Below are 19,571 nucleotides of genomic sequence, written 5' to 3'. Positions count from 1 at the left end.
TTTAATACCGCTTAGAGTCTGGGTGCTGATAATTACCCGAGCCGGAGGCGAGGGTAATTATCAGCACCCAGACTATAAGCGGTATTAAACAGAGTGATAAATACCGACCGAGCACATATTTATTCCCATTCATAAATACCTTATCCGTAAAAAATATCAAATAATTCGTTCAAAAAATCCCGATTTTGTTCAACAAGTTCACTTCATGCTTTTTGAAACATCCCTCTAGCAAAATAATGGAGTGTTCTGCTGGCGAGTAAGATGTAAACAACCCTTTTATGGAGATTGACGCGCGCGTAACATGTTCTGCGCGATGTCACGCAGAACGCACCTGGGGCGTTGCGTTTTGAATTTAGAACTATAAAATTCTGACTCGCTTGTAGTGTTGCGCATGCCTACGTGAGGATTGTGAACGTTCAACCAATGAAACGGTAAGAGGCACTGGATTTTTAGGAGTCCACATTTTATTGTGACACTGGAAAAGTGTTTAAGACCAGCTAGCCATGTCTTTATCATCCGTTTAAGACCGGCCACGTGACGGGCTCTCGACCAATAGGAATAGCTAAACTGTCTGAGGTATTTATGAATAGTAATTAAATACTGTTTAAAAATGTGCTCGTTTATTCAGAAATTCATGAAGCATATTCAAACTGATCGGTCGTTTCCAAAGTGTCTTTCCCATTTGCAAAAGTTCTTTTTAAAAAAAAGCCCATGGGGGCATGCAAATTGTGCGTATGCAAGTTCGGGTCTTTTCATCGGACAATTTTTAAAAGGTAGAACCTAGGAGCCTAGGAGATTTCTTTTATTTCCGTTGAAGAGTAAAGATTTCCCTTACAAAAACACCTTATTATTTTATATTCCCTGACGTGCCTTTATTTGCACACCCCGCCCCCAATCACCCAGAAATAATAAAACGTCATTTCAGCTGGGTTTTGTTACTTTTGTAGTAGCTTGACCTCCCCCGCCAACAACTAAAACAAAAATAGGCAAAATACCGACAACCTTCCAAGGATCATGATCAAGTGTCTCACATCTTTCAAGTTTTATTTATTTTGTTTAATTCCTTAGTCTTATTGACGTACAAATATTTAACCAATTCATACAAACAAATACAAAAGATTGCAAATGAGGGGAAAAGTTGGGCAGAAGGCCAATAAATTTGAGAGATTAATAATCACTTTATAATATCATAGATGATTATTACATAAGCAACGACTACATGACTGTACACGGTAAATCCAGGTTTTTGTATTTCGCCATTTTGTGAAAAAGATTTTCAAAAGGGAAGATAAAACTGGGGAATGCCCCCCCCCCCTCCAAAAAAAAAATTCCTAGATTATTTTGAAACATTTCAGGACTATATTTTGTCTAATTTAGCTATTTGATGCCAGGCAAGTTCAACACTCGATATATATTGCGTTTATCCTTTTGTGAGGTTAGTTATTAATAAGAAAATGAAAAGACATGCAAAACCACCAAGAAAAACAATTGTGCATACTAAGTAAAAATATAACAAATAAAAAAAGTGCAATGAAATAAATCACAAAAGGATAAACACAAATGTAATTTGAGTGTCACTCATACCTGTTGCAATGCATTTTGATGGATAGAAGTTCCTGAACAGTTTATTCTTTAAATTTTCCTAAACATTAAACGTTCTTGTGTTTTCTAATAAATGTACAATGGAAAGAAAGTCACGTTTTAGTTAAACCGACGTCTTGTTAAAGACGTTAAATTTAAATAAAGTTTGCTACATTTCTTCAGTTTTTAAACAATAAATCAATCCTTTTTAAAATCTTTCAAAACTCTTAAAACTTAAATTGGTTTTCTTAAAATTGCACTTTCAATATCAAATTAAATATATAGAGCAAAATTCTCATTGTCAACTGAACAAAAAGCAAATACAAAGCGTTAGGGGAGACCTCGTTTATAATTTACCGAGAAGATCCAATTGAATGCATTAAAGGTAAGGAGTATGATGATATTGATGCAATAATTTTGGATGACCCAGGACAGATCAAAGGAACATCCCTTCTCCCAGACATGTCACTGCTGAAAAGCCAGTGACAAATCATTACCCTCACAATAATTTTTCAGCAAGTTTCCATTATTGTCCATTGTTAACTGTCTGTTGCAGTATCCGGTTTAAGATTATTTTAGAGGCATAAATAATTTAATGAAATCAAAATTACTTTTCATTTTATTTTAGTGTTGTTGCCTTAGTGTATAACATTAATGACGTTGCATTATGCAGTCGATTGATTATTTCATATTGTGCAAGCTAGTTTTTTATAACTAAGTTTCCGATGAGGGCATCCTTGTCCAGTAGAGCAGCTTCGTCATTGTCCAGTCTCGTCCAAGCTTGACAAAAACATGTCCTAAACATGACAAAATAAGCAAGCAAATTTAAAAAAAATACATATATTAGGAAATCAAGCACTGTGGATTTTGTAGGAGGGACAAACTACAATCAGAGGAATAACAAATTATAATCCTCATACCCTGGTCTTTTTTCGTTTTCAAAGTAAACTCACCTCAAGAATCAGAAATGGCCAGGCCAGCAGGCGGTGTCAGTCCATCGTCGGTCCTCCCAGCTTACGATGGCTTGAAGCAGGCTCATCCTCATCTCAGTAAGACAATACCCTCATCAGTCAGTGGTCCTCATTTCTCTACAAGGATTCAAATGACGAAAAAAAAATATCTGAAATATTATTAAGAAATATGTGCAAGGAGAAAGAAAACTTCGATTTTTACCCCACAAAGCAACACAACTCTATACCAGCACTCGTTGTGGAAGAACACAGAAAAGTGCTAATCACCAATTTTGAGTTCTGTGACTAAGACGAAGCCTTCATGTAAACTAACTTCAAGAATCAGTCATTGGAAGCCCAGCAAGTAGGTCATCCGTTCATCTGTCGGTCCCCCTTCCTGCTTCCGGTTCCTCGAGTTTCTGTGTGATGAGGCTGTTGGAGCCTTGGAGGGTTCATTTTTGTCCAGACAAAGCAGCCTAGCTCATCCATGTGATGCAGTCTCAACTTTTAGATCATCAGTTTCTTTGATGAAAGCTGCAACTCTTTCCTCAGTGGACAGGGGTATGAAAACACTAGGCCTAGCCCATTTGTTACTTAAGTGAAACATTGCAAATGTAGCCAATAATTATGTCTAAGCCTACCTATAACCAAGTCATGGGTAGGACCCAATGGAAACCAAACGATTCTAGCCATGTTTCCATTATTTCCTTTTTAAAACAGACACGATTACTTTGTCATAATGTGCCGACGCTGATAATGGCAGGTTCCTTTGGAAACTGTATATACATGTACCTCGCACACTAAATAAACAACCATTAAAAAAAAATTCACGTGACATTAAGATGACAAAATGCCATCTTAATCCTTGCCGATCCCTTCCAAATCGGACTTACATTGAACATATATAGTACTATACGGAGGGAGGGTTACACGTAGGCTAAAATCAACAAGGAAATAGTAGTTTTCTATGTAACTCTAAACCTGTCGCATATCTTGAAATGCTTTCTTTTGAAATTTACGTTAAGTAAGGTGTACTCGTAGCCCACAAAGATTTGATCGTGAAAGTCTATATTAGACCGATCTCTAACTACTGCAACGCCTTTTTCCGTTATGGTTTTCGTGTTCTCCCCTTCAATAAAACAGCACTGTCGACCTTATGCGTTATCAAAGGTCAAAGTAAGACAACCAAATGAGTAACTCAAAGGAGAAATATAAACTTGATGAAAACATGTATCCCTGCCGATCTTTCCAAATCGGACTCACATAAATGATGTAGATTAAAAACACGAAGAAATGTCGCATGCGATGGTAAATATGTCGCATGTCGCACTGTACAGCCATTTTCCCTATCGCCGCTTTGTTGATTACACATAAGTTGTACCCTTTCACATGCATAACCTGGCTATTTCTGGCCTTTTTGAAGGCAAACTTCTTGACAATGTCACAAATTGCAGTTATTTTAGCTGACGAATAATACTTAAAAGATACGGTGTAGGCCTAGAACTTGGGGGGAATGCCTTTAACATGCTGCTTTAATTGAAATTCAGTCATTTTCTTTACATCGACATAATGGAGTTTTTCCTTAATTTCCGTCATTTTTTAAAACTTTTTTCTGCCGTCATTTTCCCCACCGCGGTGCACCGTTTACCGAATTCGGTTTCCGGCTTTTTTAAGCAGTGAAGTACCGTACCGGAAGTGGCTGCCGATTATAATTTGAATTTTTTTTGTTAACATTATTTCGGTCATTTTCTTTAGCAAATTTTTGCATGGCATAGGGCTTAGAAGTTTAGAAAATTACCGATTTTCAAATATTTATTTCTTTCGCTGCCGCTGTTAATCTTTTTACCGTAATTTTCGTCTCTTTAATTTGGTTCTTCCGCTATCGATTTTTTTTTCACTTTGTACGTAAGAAAAATAACACTGATATCAAGTATTATTTCTCTCACTAAAGCTGTGATTTTTTTAGCCGTGTAAACTATGTTTCGTCACTTCACTTATATGTCGCGTTGATTTTCGGTGTAACTTTCGTAATTTTCCTGTAGCTACCTGTAGAAACAGAGTGCCATGCTTCGAGAAGAATCTCCACGTATATACTATGTGGTTTTCGTTGTTATTTAATTTGGACCGATTTGATTTTTGTTTCCATGTTTCGTCACACGCGTTTAGTCAAATATTTCAAAAACAACACTGATTTCAGTTATTTTCGGCGTAAATTTCATCATTTTCTCAGCCACTTGTTAGATGGAAGCAGAGAAGCATTTCTGTGAGAAGAAAATCCGCTTATGATTTGATTTTCACTGCAATGTACTTTTAACACACATTTGACTATTTTTCTTCAATTTTCGTCATATTCGTTGTCAAATATTTCAGGTATAGGTATCTCAGTAAAGTTAACAAGTAACAGCGATTTAAGCTATTATTTCTTCCAATTATAGCGGTATCTTTGGCGTAAGAATTCGTATTTTAGTCGTTTTGATGTTTTATAATATTGCAAAATAATATGCAGTCTGATTTTTGATCCAATATTCCGCAAATCGGAAAGTGTCTGATGAGGGCATCGTTGTCAAGATAGAGCAGCTTCGTAATTTTCCAGTCTCATCCAAGCTTGGCGGTCCTCATCTTCTAAAACATTACAAAAAGAGTAAACTAGAACAAAATTAGAATTAATATTTAAAGAGGAAATCAAGCATCGTAAGAGGTGACATAGTATTAAAGGAATAACAAATTTAAGTGTTGGCCTACATATCCCTGGTCTCTTTTCAAGTAAACATACCTCAAGAATCGGTAATGGCCAACCAAGCAGGCAGTGTCAGTCAACCGTCGGTCCTCCCAGCTTATGGCAGCTTGAGGCAGGCTCATCCATCATAGGGCAATTCCCTCACCAGTCAGTGGTCCTCATGTCTGTAAAAAGATTCAAATGACGAAAGAAAATATCCAAATTATTATTAGAAAATATCTAAAAGGTAGAGCAAGAGGGGGGGGGGGAGAAATGTTCGAATTAACCCAACAAAGCAGTGTCCCACTACCAGCACTCTTTATTTGTGGGAGAACATAGAAGAGCGCCAGATCACCCATTTTGATTACTTGTTTCTGCTTATTCTTTAGGTACATGTAACTAAAAGCTAACCTCAAGAATTAGTAATGGGAAGCCCAGCAAGCAGGTCATCCGTTCATCTGTCGGTCCTCCTCCCTGCTTCCGGTTCCTCGAGTTTCTGTTTGATGAGGCTATCGGAGCCCTGACGATGTCTTGAGGCAGGCTCATCCTCATTTCAGTAGAGAAATTCCCTCATCAGTCAGTGGTCCTCGCTTTGCTGAAAGGATTCAAATAACGAAAGGAAACATTTGAATTATTGAGCTGTATTCGTGCCAGGGCTCGAAAGGGGAAAGAAAACATTGAATTAACCCCACAAAGCAAAGCCCTGCTACCAGAACTCGTTTGTGGACGAACATAATAACAGAGTCAGATCGCCCATTTAAATGGTTCTGTGACTTGATTGTTCCTGTTAAGAGAAGGCCTACATGTAAACTAACCTAATAATCAGGAATGGGAAGCCCAACAAGCAGGTCATCCGTTCATCTGTCGGTCCTCCTCCCTGCTTCCGGTTCCTCGAGTTTCTGTTTGATGAGGCTCAGTGTTGGAGCCCTAACGAGTCTTGAGGCAGGCTCATCAATCCCAGTAAAGCAATTCCCTCATCAGTCAGTGGTCCTCATGTCTGTAAAAAGATTCAAATGACGAAAGAAAATATCCAAATTATTATTAGAAAATATCTAAAAGGTAGAGCAAGAGGGGGGGGGGGGGAGAAATGTTCGAATTAACCCAACAAAGCAGTGTCCCACTACCAGCACTCTTTATTTGTGGGAGAACATAGAAGAGCGCCAGATCACCCATTTTGATTACTTGTTTCTGCTTATTCTTTAGGTACATGTAACTAAAAACTAACCTCAAGAATTAGTAATGGGAAGCCCAGCAAGCAGGTCATCCGTTCATCTGTCGGTCCTCCTCCCTGCTTCCGGTTCCTCGAGTTTCTGTTTGATGAGGCTATCGGAGCCCTGACGATGTCTTGAGGCAGGCTCATCCTTATCTCAGTAGAGCAATTCCCTCATCAGTCAGTGGTCCTCGCTTTGCTGAAAGGGTTCAAATAACGAAAGGAAACATTTGAATTATTGAGCTGTATTCGTGCCAGGGCTCGAAAGGGGAAAGAAAACATTGAATTAACCCCACAAAGCAAAGCCCTGCTACCAGAACTCGTTTGTGGACGAACATAATAACAGAGTCAGATCGCCCATTTAAATGGTTCTGTGACTTGATTGTTCCTGTTAAGAGAAGGCCTACATGTAAACTAACCTAATAATCAGGAATGGGAAGCCCAACAAGCAGGTCATCCGTTCATCTGTCGGTCCTCCTCCCTGCTTTCGGTTCCTCGAGTTTCTGTTTGATGAGGCTGTTGGAGCCCTAACGAGTCTTGAGGCAGGCTCATCAATCCCATTAGAGCAATTCCCTCATCAGTCAGTGGTCCTCATTTTCCTAAAAGGATTCAAATGACGAAAGGAAACATTTGATTTATTGAGCTGTAATCGTGCCAGGGCTAGAAAGGGTAAAGAGAACATTGAATAACCCCACAAAGCAAAGCCCCGCTCCCAGAACTCGTTGTTTGTGGACGAACAAAGAAGAGCGCCAGATCGCCCATTTTGATTAGTTCTTGATTGTTTCTGTTTAAGCAGGCTACATGTACACAAACCTGATAGTCAGTAATGGGAAGCCCAGCAAGCAGGTCATCCGTTCATCTGTCGGTCCTCCTCCCTGCTTCCGGGGAATTAGTGAGCTGTATTCGTGCCAGGGCTAGAAAGGGGAAAGAAAACATTGAATTAACCCCACAAAGCAAAGTCCGCTACCAAGAACTCGTTCTTTGTGTTAGAACATTATAACAGAGTCAGATCGCCCATTTTGATGAGTTCTGTGACTTGATTGATCATGCAAAAAGGAGGCCAACATGTAAACTAACCTCGAGAATCAGTAATGGGTAGCCCAGCAAGCAGGTCATCCGTTCATCTGTCGGTCCTCCTCCCTGCTTCCAGTTCCTCGAGTTTCTGTGTGATGAGGCTGTTGGAGCCTTGGAGGGTTCATTTTCGTCCAGACAAAGCAGCCTAGCTCATCCATGCTGTCTCATCAACTTTTAGATCATCAGTTTCTTTGATGAAAGCTGCAACTCTTTCCTAAGTGAACATGGTTACGAAAACACTGGGCCTAGCCCATTTGTTACTGAAGTGAAACATTCCAAAGCAAGCCTACCTGTAATGAGGCCACTTGTTACCAAATGGAAACTAAACGATTCTACCCATGTTTCCACTATTTACTTTTAAGAACAGATATGATCTTTTTTGTCATAATGCACATGAACATGTGCCGACGCCGATAATGGCAGGTTGCCAATAAGTTGTACCTTTCACAATGTACCTTTTTTGGTGTGTGTGTGTGTGGGGGGGGGGGGGGGGGGGGGGGGCAATAAGGTCGTTTTGAAGGCACTTCTCGACAATGCAAACAATTTTGATGTTTTTGAAATGCCGCTGTATATAACTGAAATTCAGTCATTTTCTAAACAGATATTTTGTTCATTATGGTGTGATTGTTTTCTCGTAATTTCGTCAATTTCATTTTCTTTTGCTGCCGTCATTTTCCCACCGTTTGCCTCAAAAAATCGGAAAGCGAATTTTGGCAATGTAGAACCGGTATTCACTGCTCGGCATAATTTCATACTTTTTTTCAATCTTAATTTCGGTCTTTTTTTCTCTGTGGCCAAATTTGGAAAGGGATCGAAGTTTAGAAATTAGCACCAATTTGCAAGTACATGTACATGTATTTACTTCTCTCGTTGCAGATGATTAATTTCTATGCCGTTATTTTCGTCATTTTGATTTGTTATTTCCATAACCAATTTTGTTTACTTTCAGGTATTTTTACTCTCATTAACGCTGTGATGTTTTCCTCGCGTTATTTTCATCATTTTCCTAGCGTGTAGGCCTACACGTAGAAAGCGGAGTGATTTTTTTTTCGGAAAAAAATTCGCTTACGATGTGATTTTCGCTACAATTTATTTTGGACCGATTTGAATCTTGTATTCAGTTTTCGTCATACGCGTAGTCAAGTAAATATCCGGGTAGGTATTGCAGTAAAAGGTAAAAAATAACACCGAACTCAGGTATTATTTATTCCAATACTGCCTAACATTTTAAAGTTGATTTCGTATTTTCGTCAATTTGAGGCTTGTCGCTTCAAAACCGTAACATTTTTTGCCCGACGTATTGCAGTTGAGAAAAAAATAACACTGATTTCAAGTATTATTCCTTTCGACGTCTGCTTCGATTTTGCTTAACGATTTGACATTTTCGTAGCCAACGATTTATGTGATTTAAAAACATTTAATTGTGTCTATTGTCAGAGACAACAGACGGATACCATTAAAAACAAATCACACCACACAGAGAGCAATGCACACTAAGGCAAAAAATCAAACATGCAACATTTACAATGAAACAAAATACAATCTACTTTTGAGTTTTTTCCCCCAAAAGTCATTCTCTCTGTAAGCATTATTTACTCACAGATAAGTTTATCTTTAAATACTTAATAATGAACCGATCTTAAAAGGTCTTCACAGAATAAAAATGTCTTTTATATAAATTTATGCAAAGTATAATTAACCAACGTTATGACTTTTGATTAAATATGGTCAACTGTCAACTGTGCCCTCACTTCTCACAATGTGGCGCTTTTACAGACGCTGTTAATCCCAGATTTGTTTTACTTTTCAGTGTTACTATAAGAGCGTATATGTCACCTTAACAGGGAGCTCATTTAGGAATTAGCGTTAATTATTAACCAACAGTTTTTTTCTGTATGGCTATTGAAGTAGTAACGTCCTTCCGTGTTAAGTGGTCTAAGTTTTAATGTTCAAGTTCTTCTGAAGGAAGGGGCCTCTTGGAAATCGGCGCTACTAATATGCACCGAAGAGGGTATCCCTTACCAGTGACACTGCACCAGGCATGGTCACTGTCAGTTGCCGATGGCCTAGATTTTATGAATGTTGTTTGCTCTTAAAGGGAATGTACATCATTGGCTTTTGCTGTAATTTTCAGAAATGAACTATTTGAGGGGTTAGTATAATAGATCAAATATAGTTTAACTGACATGTTTGAAGTTTTGTGTTCGAAAATGCTTGAACAACCAAGAAAAACACAACTGTTTATGTAGTCTGGTTCCCTGACTCCACTAAAGATAAAATGGATCAATTATAGATGTCGGAAAATTGTAAGATAAGGGAACCAGTCTAGCTGGCCTGCACCTGTTCATGAACATGTAACCAATAGCAAACAAAATTTGGACTGAAAAAAATTGTAAGTTTGGAGCAGTAGTTGAAAAATAGTTAGGTTTTCCAACGGTGGTCGGCCGACCACCGTTGGAAATGTATACAAAAATACCATTTTCTTGAAAATGACTCGACACCAGGTGCCATGATTTTACAGGATACTTTAGACTGTAATTTACCAACATCCTAGTAAGGTATTTCGTACAAACTTGGTAGTTTTATTTTTCGATGTTTGCAAATGTTGTATATTCCCTTTAAACATTTTATACAATCATAAAGAAATTATATCGTCGTTGGTGGACAACGCACCAGGCCTGCCACTTTCTGTAGTTGTTTTACTAACTTTGTTTAATTATTGTTTTGAGTTGGGCAAAGTACCAGCCAATGTCCGTATAGAGGGCAGCATTCCAGTGGATCGATAAAACATCACAAAATGACTCTCAATCAATTACAAAATCGACTTTAAATTTGCGAGTGAAGTTTCTTAATAGCTAAAATAAAATACACCAGTACTTTCAAGTTTAGAGGGACAGTGTTATTCATTAGACTGATTTTCGTTTGCATTAAGTTAGTGTTAGTGTTATTTTTTTTTTTTTTTTTTTTTTTTTAGAAAACTTCTAAAACTCCCCATTGCACTGCCTGCAGGCTCAATGTGCGCATGCTCGCAGCAGGCTATGCTTGCTCCCTAATTTTTGTTTTCTTCATTTTCCCTAACACTGTTCATTGCACTTTGCAGTTCCTAAGTTTTATAACATTCCGAAGTATGGTACACGAAATCGCGCTATTACGCAGGTACGCGGATATGCGGATACGCGGGTACGTGGGTACGAAGACCAAGAGGAGATGAACATATTGTTCTTATTTAGGGCCTACTACTATACATATGACAATCACAACGTACGTACGTGATACATTTAATTAATCACATACGTATACTTGTGACAATATAATATTACGTACTAACGTAATATTAGTACTATCATTGCGTACATACCTGATAAATAAGTACATATTACGTACGTACATGTATTGCATATGTAAGTGATAACGTGTATCCTTAAACGAGTATACGTTGTGTATACGTACTTAATAATTATCACGTGGGCCCTACGTACGTAATAATTATCACGTGGGCCCTACGTGATAATATTACCTACGTACGTGATAATATTCAAGTACGTGCGTGAGTTACGTACGTACGTGACAATAACACATACGTAATAGTATTGTGAAAATGAAAAACAAAATAACTCCCATGTCCCTTCACGGTCTTCGTACCAAACCGTCTCCGGTCTAGCCAAAAAAAAAACAAAAAAAAAAAACGAGTTTGCCGAACATTACGTATGAATATGCCTTATTGTCGCACGGAAAAGCGATAGAACGCGGTGCGGAGGTTTCTAAACGCGTATGAGAATATTTCGCCGAATCTAAATGCATTGAACATTATCTAAATGCCTATAACATAACATTAATACTCCAACAGATCCAGCAGCTGCTTTGCTTTGCGGATGCTGCATAATGCACGCCTGCAGCGTCGCACTCCTCCCAACTTGACCTACAAAAAAACTAATTAATTGTTTGCATCACTTGCACAAACGTTTTGCCCAGAATGTTGATTAGGTTTTATATTGTTTCAATTTATTTTTTAGTTTCTGAGACAGAGGTGGAGAACGTCTTTTAACCTTCTCCAGAAAGGGAGTTACATAAGACCTGCAAGTCAATGTGACAATGAAGGAGACACTGTCACAGGTTTATCATTGAAAATACTGGTGTAAATGAGCGAGTTAAATTATTCAGAGACAACAATTTGAAAAAAAAAAAAATTCCACTGGAATGCTACCCTTCAACTGTTCCACGTGCGAACACAATGTCACTGCACGTGTCTGACGAATTCTTTCGAAATTGTATTTTCTCCCCACGTGCGAACACAATGTCACTGCAAATTTCAGACGAATTTCTATGCAAATGTTATATTCAACGTGCGAACGCAATGTCACTGCACGTATTTTATGAATTCCTATATGCAAATTAACACACGTGGGAACACAATGTCAATGCACGTGACAAATTCCTATTGGCATTGCATTATATTGAATAAAATAATCATTTTCGTTCAACCTTAAATCTGCTGTAATTTATCTTCCCATGTAAACTTTTTTTTAACATCCAATGAAATTTAAAGGGAATGTACATCATTGGCTTTTGCTGTAATTTTCAGAAATGAACTATTTGAGGGGTTAGTATTATAGCTCAAGTATTGTTTATCTCACATGTTTGAAGTTTTGGGTTCGAAAGTGCTGGAAAAAGCCAAGCAAAACAAAAATGTTTAAGTAGTCTGGTTCCTTGTCTCCACTAAAGATAAAATGGATCAATTTATAGATGTCGGAAAATTGTAAGGCTGGCCTGCACCCGTCCATAAACATGTAACCAATAGCAAACAAAATTTGGACAAAAAAGTTGGAGCAGTAGTTGAAAAATAGTTAGGTTTTTCCAACGGTGGTCGGCCGACCACCGTTGGAAATCTATACAAAAATACAATTTTCTTGAAAATAATTAGACACCAGGTGCCATAATTTTACAGGATGCTTTAGACTGTCATTTACCAACATTCTAGTAAGGTATTTCGTAAAAACTTGGTAGTTTTATTTTTCGACGTTTGAAAATGTTGTATTTTCCCTTTTAAGGAGTTCTCTGTTTCAGGTGACAAAACTCTCTACTTTTACCAGAGCTTCCTAAACAAATTAAAGCATTTTACTGCCTTGAAATGAAGTAATTTATCCGCTCAGCCAGAAAACAATTCCTGGCCGGCCAGTGGCTTTTTGCAGTCTCAAACTTTATATCTAAACTGCTTCGGATTAACGGAGCCTATAGCCACGCCCCATTTTATTTACAAACGTGCGAACGCAATCACTACATGCGTCTTTCGAATTTCTATGCATAGATATAGAATAAAAAGACTAGATCGGCAGTGCGTTCACACGCGCCCATTCATTGTGCGATAAATCTCCGCGTTTTGTATTGTGTCTCGTGGACGCGCAACAAATTAACGTAAATTAACGGAGCTAAATGTATCTTTCCTCCAGCACCGTGACCACTAAGCTCAACGCGCGCGAAGCAAGAAATACGCACCAAGTATTAACGCGTCGTCACGTTTTCGCGCATTATTTGTATCTTTCCTCCAGCACGTGACCCTCCATGCAAGTCAGCGCGTGTGGACGCGCTACCGATCTAGTCTTTTTATTCTATCTATGTTTCTATGCAAATTAAACGTGCGAACGCAATGTCACTGCACGTGTAGGCCGAAATATTATTCAAATGTTATATTCTACGTGCGAACACAATGTCACCGCACGCGTGAGACAAATCCCTAATCACTTATTATCGCTTATCCCCAAGTTATACTTTATACACAAATAAAGGCCTTACACTTACTTAAAGATATAGTCCATCATTTGTAATTAGTGCATTTTGTTTGTTTGAAGCAACAAAAGGGTTCAAAATCTAATGAAGGATACTGAGCAACTAACCTGATGAAGTTTCAGCTCAGCTTCAGCTGTATATTCCGAGAAAAGCAGCATTCTAAGATCTCAATTTCAAATCAAAAGTTACTGAATCATGTTTTGAACTGTTTTGAATTGCAGCTATACGCGGCGTCGCGCACTGATCCGACGAATTATAACCGCGCGCGCGCGTTCGTGGTTCCAATACTTGTGCGCGCTGCGCTGAATAACAAAACGAACTACTAATTTAAATTTTCCTACGGTGCTTCTTAAGAATCACCGTTGGAAAGGCCTTCTTTCGTTGATTACTTCAAAATGACAGCTTCCCAGAAAGAATAATTTCACAGGGAGTTTAGTTCCCTTACTATCTTTCAACCAAGTTTGTTTTTCAACAGTAATTACGCCAGTTACTTTTCGGATGGCTGCAAATGATGGACTATAGCTTTAAAGTGGCCCTAGATTTTGGTAGGAGAACCTTAGGCTATTTATACACATGTACATTAATCAGAGACATGTAACGTACCTCTTTCTACTCTTGAAGACATTGCCCCTCTTGATGTTGATCTTGGAGTAAATGGTAACGATGTCTTTGTTAATACAATATAAATTGGACACAATGTGCACGTTCAATTAGAATAAACAATTTTATACCGAGCCAAAATGATAATTATGAACAGTGTAATGAGTTGCATGCAGTGAGCGTGAGGAGCACAACGACAGTAATGAAGGCCTAGCCCAGCACCGAAACAACAGCTTAAGATAAAGCCCGTGCACGCTACGTCGCTGTACCATGGTGATCAGCGAGGCATGAATGTAACAATAGGGATGGAGTCTGAGTGGAAATCTTCTAAACACATTAGTTGCATAATGTCATTCAGCACAAGCCTGGGTTATAAATGAGAGTCGGATACAATGCTAATGACGTAATCCCGATGGGCGATTACATTTTGGTCACGAGACTTACTTAGAGGGGTGGCACAGTTTCATACTGATCAACTTAATGAGTTGAAAACAATTGCCTGTTTAAATACATTTGTGAAGGACGAAAACGAAATGTTTCTTATTAAAAAACATGCAAATGAAAAGTGGTTTTGGGGGGCTGCACCCACTTTTTGGGGTTAAATTTTGGACTGACCGGTTACAGTCGCATCACCGGGGCACTTGCTCAATAAAAGGCATCGTCCGTTGGTGAAGCAGCGTATCCAGTTTTTTTTAGGGGGGGGGGGGGCACATCCGTGCTGAACTTGATGTCGACATGTTTTTTTCACCGGACACTTGGCCTCCGTAAAATCAAATGGGGGGAGGGGGCTGGGCTAGTACCAAAGTTACAAAAATTGGAGCGCTCTTCGAAACCGGACATTTTATTCTGGTTCTGTATCTGGTGGAATATACTGCATGCATAATCTCATCACAAGGATATCTTGGAAAAAAAATATTGACAGTGCGGGAACATAGTATGTTCCCGCACTGTCAATATTTTTTTTTTTTAAATCCCTTTCCGCAAGAGAAGAGGGTAATCGGTACAGCTGTGCTAATGTGTTTCCAACCCAAATTCTTCATAAAAGATCAATATTATTGCCCGATCGTAGCATGAAAATAATGACAGTGCGGGAACATAATATGTTCCCGCACTGTCAATATATATTTTTTTAAATCCCTTTCCGCAAGAGAAGAGGGTAATCGGTACAGCTGTGCTAATGTGTTTCCAACCCAAATTCTTCATAAAAATCAATATTATTGCCCGATCGTAGCATGAAACCCAATGGAGCCAAATTATTCAAACGCCACTTTTGAAGGGTTTCCGGTACAAATGCAAGAAACTATTGATCTTTTATGAAGAATTTGGGTTGGAAACACATTAGCACAGCTGTACCGATATTCGCGGAGTGCCCGGGGCCTATCGCGCGTAGCAGCCGGTCTATTTCGCGGTCCGTTCATGGTGACTGCGGGTGCGCGGCGGCACATGTACCGCGTTCACCGTTTGTAAATCTCAACTTTAGGTCCTCAGTTTCATTAAAAAGTATTTTAAGAATTAAGGATGTATATTGTGAAAATAAAAAAAACATGTATTTGTTTGGTGTTCTTAAAATGTTATAGGAGGAGCTGAGGCTCAACTTTGAGAATCAAAACCGAAACTCAGATAACGAAGCTTATTTGAACGTGATTTACCCTCTTCTCTTGCGGAAAGGGATTTTTTATTTTCATGTGTGACCTTTTTATTATTGGTTAATATTACCATTTATTATAATAATTATTGTTATTGTACCAGAAATCATTTGAAATGGCGTTTAAATAATTTGGCTCCATTGAGATTCACGACACGACCGGGCATGCAATGTGATCCAGGGGGCAAGTCGGTCAGGGGGCGAGTCGGCAAGGGGCGAGTCCGCTAGGAGGCAAGTAGGCGTGGGGGCGAGTCGGCCAGGGGGGCGAGTCGGTAAGGGGCGAGTCAGTCACGGGGCGAGTCGGTCACGGGGCGAATCAGTCAGGGGCGAGTCGGTAAGGGTCGAGTCGGCCAGGGGGCGAGTTGACCTGCAATCTGATTTTTGTTTATTTTATACTAAACTAAAGTTGCACACAAGTCTAGCGCTCAATATTTGTGTTTCATGTGCTAAATTAAATTATTAGAAATGTCACTTTGACTAAAGTTTAATGTTCGAATGAATACACAACTTCTTTTTGGTTTTCGTATAAAAGTAGACACTTTTATCGATTTTTATGTTTACCAAGAAACTTGCTTTAAAGTTTAAATAAAGTTTCAACCAGAATAAATTAAAATGAAGACAGACTTGTACAAGTTTAATAGCACCGCAATGGGGGAGAAATGACCGGTCTCAAAACCTTCTGCAGGTATTGGAAAATAGCGCAAAACGCGGATGGCACCAGTCGATATTGACACACGTACACAAAATGGACGATTTGGAGGTTCCGTCTCTTCGCTCTCTCAGCGATTTCCTCCTAGAATCGGCTCGGTTCTCTACGCCTGCTATAAACGACCCTTCAAGATGGGCCAACCGTGTTATAGACAACCTTTTGTACTATCAAACCAACTACTTTTTGACTGCAGTACTGGTATTTCTGATAGTTGGGTGGGTGTCACAGACATGTCAATTGTCAATGTCAAAATATAGCAAATACAAATAGCCTTGGCCTATAGCCTAGCTAGCCTCTAGTCTTAGTCTTATACTATAATTAGTATTATCGTCAGTCAGCCTCGACGCCATGGGCGCGTGATGACGTAAATGACGCTGATTGGCTATTCACAGCGACTAGCGTACTGCGCACATTTCGAAGATTGCACGTCCACCTAAACCGACGAGGATCGATTTCGACGCACTCAAATTCAATTTGCGTTGGACAACGCGCGCGCATTGCAAGCGTTACCTGTGCCGATTATGGTGACTTGAGGATTCAAGGGTGATCGTGTAGTGTAGGGCCCCTGTTTTGGTTTTGTTTTGATCAAATTAGAGTCAAAAATTTGGGGTAGAATAACTAGAAATCACAATTTCCCCATGTTTCGTGCGCAGTTTGTGCCTTGCGATTCAGCGCATTGGTCGTGCGGTGATCGCCGTCTTTATTTTCGGGTTGCATGTTGTCGCCGAGCTGTCATCGTCATTTTACCCCCAAATTTCCCTAAAAAAATCAAAACCCTGCCCTATAGCTATGACAAACCTGTTTATTGAGAATGTCGCAAACTAGTTTGGTCGGTCGTTTTAAAGTGGATTTTATTCCCTTAGGCCGAGGGAATGAAAGTCATAGAATACCGTCCTGCTGATTTTGGAAAAATAATGAGGCTTTTTTTCATTATTCTGAAGCACTAACCAGAATCATGTAAAATCGTACTGATAGGTATCATGTTGTTGGTATCATCATGGAGCTCCATGGTTCTGGTAACCGCGCGCTATACATTGTATGCGTGTATTGTTATGTACCACGTGTTCACCGTACTCTGTACGCGTGGGCAGATTGGGTTTTGCGCCAATGTGGTACACAGAATACGACTATTCTGCGTTATAAAAATTGTGTGGAGCGGATTCTGATAAAATTAGAAGTAAACTGTTGTGGCAGATTATTCTGGGTGAATAATGATTTTTTTTGTACGGTATTCTATGACTTTCATTCCCTCGGCCTTAAAAGAACTGGGCCCTACACTACACGATCACCCCTGTTTTGTTTTACCGGTAATCAAATTTGAGTCAAAATGTTTTTATTGCTCAAAAGATCACCTTTACAATCCAAAGCAATTGCCAATTCTAATGCACATATATATCAATTGTCACTATTTTGTCTTTTTATTTGTTTCCAACAAAAGTATAGCTATGAGCCTATGTAGAGAAGGTAAATGGCTCCTTTGAATAATTGAACTGAAGAATCCATTCACGCAGACCACTTTCTTGGAAAATCCACAATCTTGAGGGCAGAGGTGGGTGGGGGGGGGGGGGGAGGGAGAGATAAAGGGCCGGTCTGCTAGACTTGGTAACTGGGGCACTAGAATTTTTTTCTTCCAATTTTGAATTTGGTTGGTCACACTTTTTATTGGTTGCCGACAAAAATATGCAAGATCAACATCTGGTAGGAAGGGTGGTGTTTTTTTCTGGACGCAGAGGTATCGGCAAAAGAGTCGAGAAAATGGAAGAATTGATCCATCATTTTGGTTAAAAAAGACTAAAAGGGGCTGCCTACTTCTTTTTTTTTAAGCCCAGATGAACATTTTTTTTTACTCGGCTTGAGTATTTCACCTATTTTACTAGAACAGCGTGATTACACATGCTGATGTGTGCATCTGTCTGTTTTACCCAAATTTATCAAGTCCTCAATCTATCATGCATACATGTACGTGTGATAAAGAAAATTTCTCAAGGATTACAAATTTCTACTCCCAATCCAGGACTATGAACCCCAAAGCCATGCTGATGGGCCTCCTCACTATGGTCGTCATCTTTGCCATCTTCGTCTACACCACCAGTAACCGGGTGGAGATGCACAGATTCAAGCGGAGCCATCCCTTTGTCTGCTTCCTCCTGATCCTGCTGTGCTGCTTCTTGTTGCTCAAGGTGTTTGGTGGGCTGCTGGTGTTCATGTGGGGCATCGCCCTCCCACTAGCAAGTGAGTGGGTTGCTTCAGAACTGGCAACATTGTTAAGTAGCTGGCCACATCATTCAGTAGCCAACCTCATTCAGTGGCAAGTCTGCCATGCACCTGTCAATAAGCCTCTGGACTGATGGCGTCACACTTTGTTTACTTATGTGCTTTCTTAAGAGTCTAGCCGGAGTTTACTGTAGTTGATCATTGAAGATTTCCCATATAGGCCCTGCCATGTTGTACATAACAGTTGGGAGGGTTTTGAGGTTGAGGTTTTTATCCCGACAATTTTTTTTTTTTCATTCCAAGGCTTTCCTTTTCATCTTGATTTCAGTGATCTTCATCCACGCCTCGCTGAGGATGCGCAACCTCAAGAACAAGATGGGCAAGAAGCTGGAATCGCTGGGGCTGAAGCGGACGCCCATGGGTATCCTCCTCTTCCAACTAGGGTTAGAGGAGCAAGCACGCTCCTGACTAGGCAAACTAAAGAAAGCACACCAAAGAAAGGAAAGCCCTATCTGCAAATTGCGGCAAAATTTCCAAAAGGGTCTTGGCCGATTAGTTTCTGGCTGTTTGAAAGTACTTTAAAGCAATCCCGGTGCCAACCCGGAACTTCTTGTAGACTGTACACGTAGTTACCACTACTGTCTTACTGTTTGCCTACGTAGGGCCAATGATTTTTATGCTTCAGCGGGAAATAGACTAATTGTGTTCCTTCCAATTTAACAAATATTCAGTACAAACATTCTGTAATATTTTTAGCTTAATTGAACACATTTCATTTTCAAATAAATGTTTTGTAGCAAAATTGCTGAAGTGATTGTTCATCAGTCATTTAACCCTACCACCCCCCTCCCCCCAAACAGGATTTCTCTAGGCACCCTGCCAAATGCAACAAAATGCAACTTGGCTGAAATAAAAACCCAACTAAATGCAACAAATTGCAACAGTGGATTCTGTTGCATTGTGCAGTGAACCCAGTGCATACCAGCCTTGGCACCAAGCAATTGCCCTGCTAAATGCAACCAAATGCAACTTCTGCTGCATTGTGCAATCGATTTTCCTACACTTCTAACAATTCTACCGATTGTCGT

The 19,571-nt window shown here is 39.5% G+C and overlaps 1 protein-coding gene and 2 long non-coding RNA genes across 4 annotated transcripts; 1 reads left to right on the top strand and 2 right to left on the bottom strand.

Moving 5' to 3' along the window:
• Positions 1-1,040: 1,040 nt before the first annotated feature.
• Positions 1,041-14,183, bottom strand: LOC119738087. Of its 2 annotated transcripts, XR_005272423.1 has the most exons (3): positions 13,919-14,183; positions 2,535-2,669; positions 1,041-2,378 (listed from the first exon to the last, which is right to left on the bottom strand). It is a non-coding gene; the product is annotated as an uncharacterized LOC119738087 (long non-coding RNA). The 2 variants fall into 2 exon arrangements; XR_005272424.1 differs by lacking the exons at positions 1,041-2,378; positions 2,535-2,669 and adding an exon at positions 7,718-7,776.
• On the bottom strand, positions 4,845-6,533 carry LOC119738086. Its single transcript, XR_005272422.1, has 3 exons — positions 6,473-6,533; positions 5,305-5,432; positions 4,845-5,153 (listed from the first exon to the last, which is right to left on the bottom strand). It is a non-coding gene; the product is annotated as an uncharacterized LOC119738086 (long non-coding RNA).
• A 2,063-nt stretch (positions 14,184-16,246) lies between the features above and the next one.
• LOC119738152 (PRA1 family protein 3-like) lies at positions 16,247-19,302 on the top strand. Its single transcript, XM_038212898.1, has 3 exons — positions 16,247-16,484; positions 18,284-18,501; positions 18,812-19,302. The coding sequence occupies exons 1-3, from the start codon at positions 16,306-16,308 to the stop codon at positions 18,949-18,951; spliced, it is 537 nt and encodes a 178-aa protein (XP_038068826.1). The 5' UTR covers positions 16,247-16,305; the 3' UTR covers positions 18,952-19,302.
• The last annotated feature ends 269 nt before the right edge of the window (positions 19,303-19,571 follow it).

This window comes from Patiria miniata, unplaced genomic scaffold (assembly GCF_015706575.1).
Source record: "Patiria miniata isolate m_02_andy unplaced genomic scaffold, ASM1570657v1 HiC_scaffold_3, whole genome shotgun sequence".
Taxonomy (NCBI): domain Eukaryota; kingdom Metazoa; phylum Echinodermata; class Asteroidea; order Valvatida; family Asterinidae; genus Patiria; species Patiria miniata.
The sequence above is the reverse complement of the archived record's forward strand: the minus strand, read 5'-3'. Positions and strand labels throughout refer to the sequence as shown.

What these genes read in the sequence shown, in the direction of transcription:
- LOC119738152 (XM_038212898.1), top strand. Translation starts at nt 16,306, where the DNA reads ATGGACGATTTGGAGGTTCCGTCTCTTCGCTCTCTCAGCGATTTCCTC. An exon ending in CTGGTATTTCTGATAGTTGG is followed by an intron (nt 16,485 to 18,283) that starts GTGGGTGTCACA and finishes CTCCCAATCCAG; the next exon opens with GACTATGAACCCCAAAGCCA. An exon ending in CATCGCCCTCCCACTAGCAA is followed by an intron (nt 18,502 to 18,811) that starts GTGAGTGGGTTG and finishes TCTTGATTTCAG; the next exon opens with TGATCTTCATCCACGCCTCG.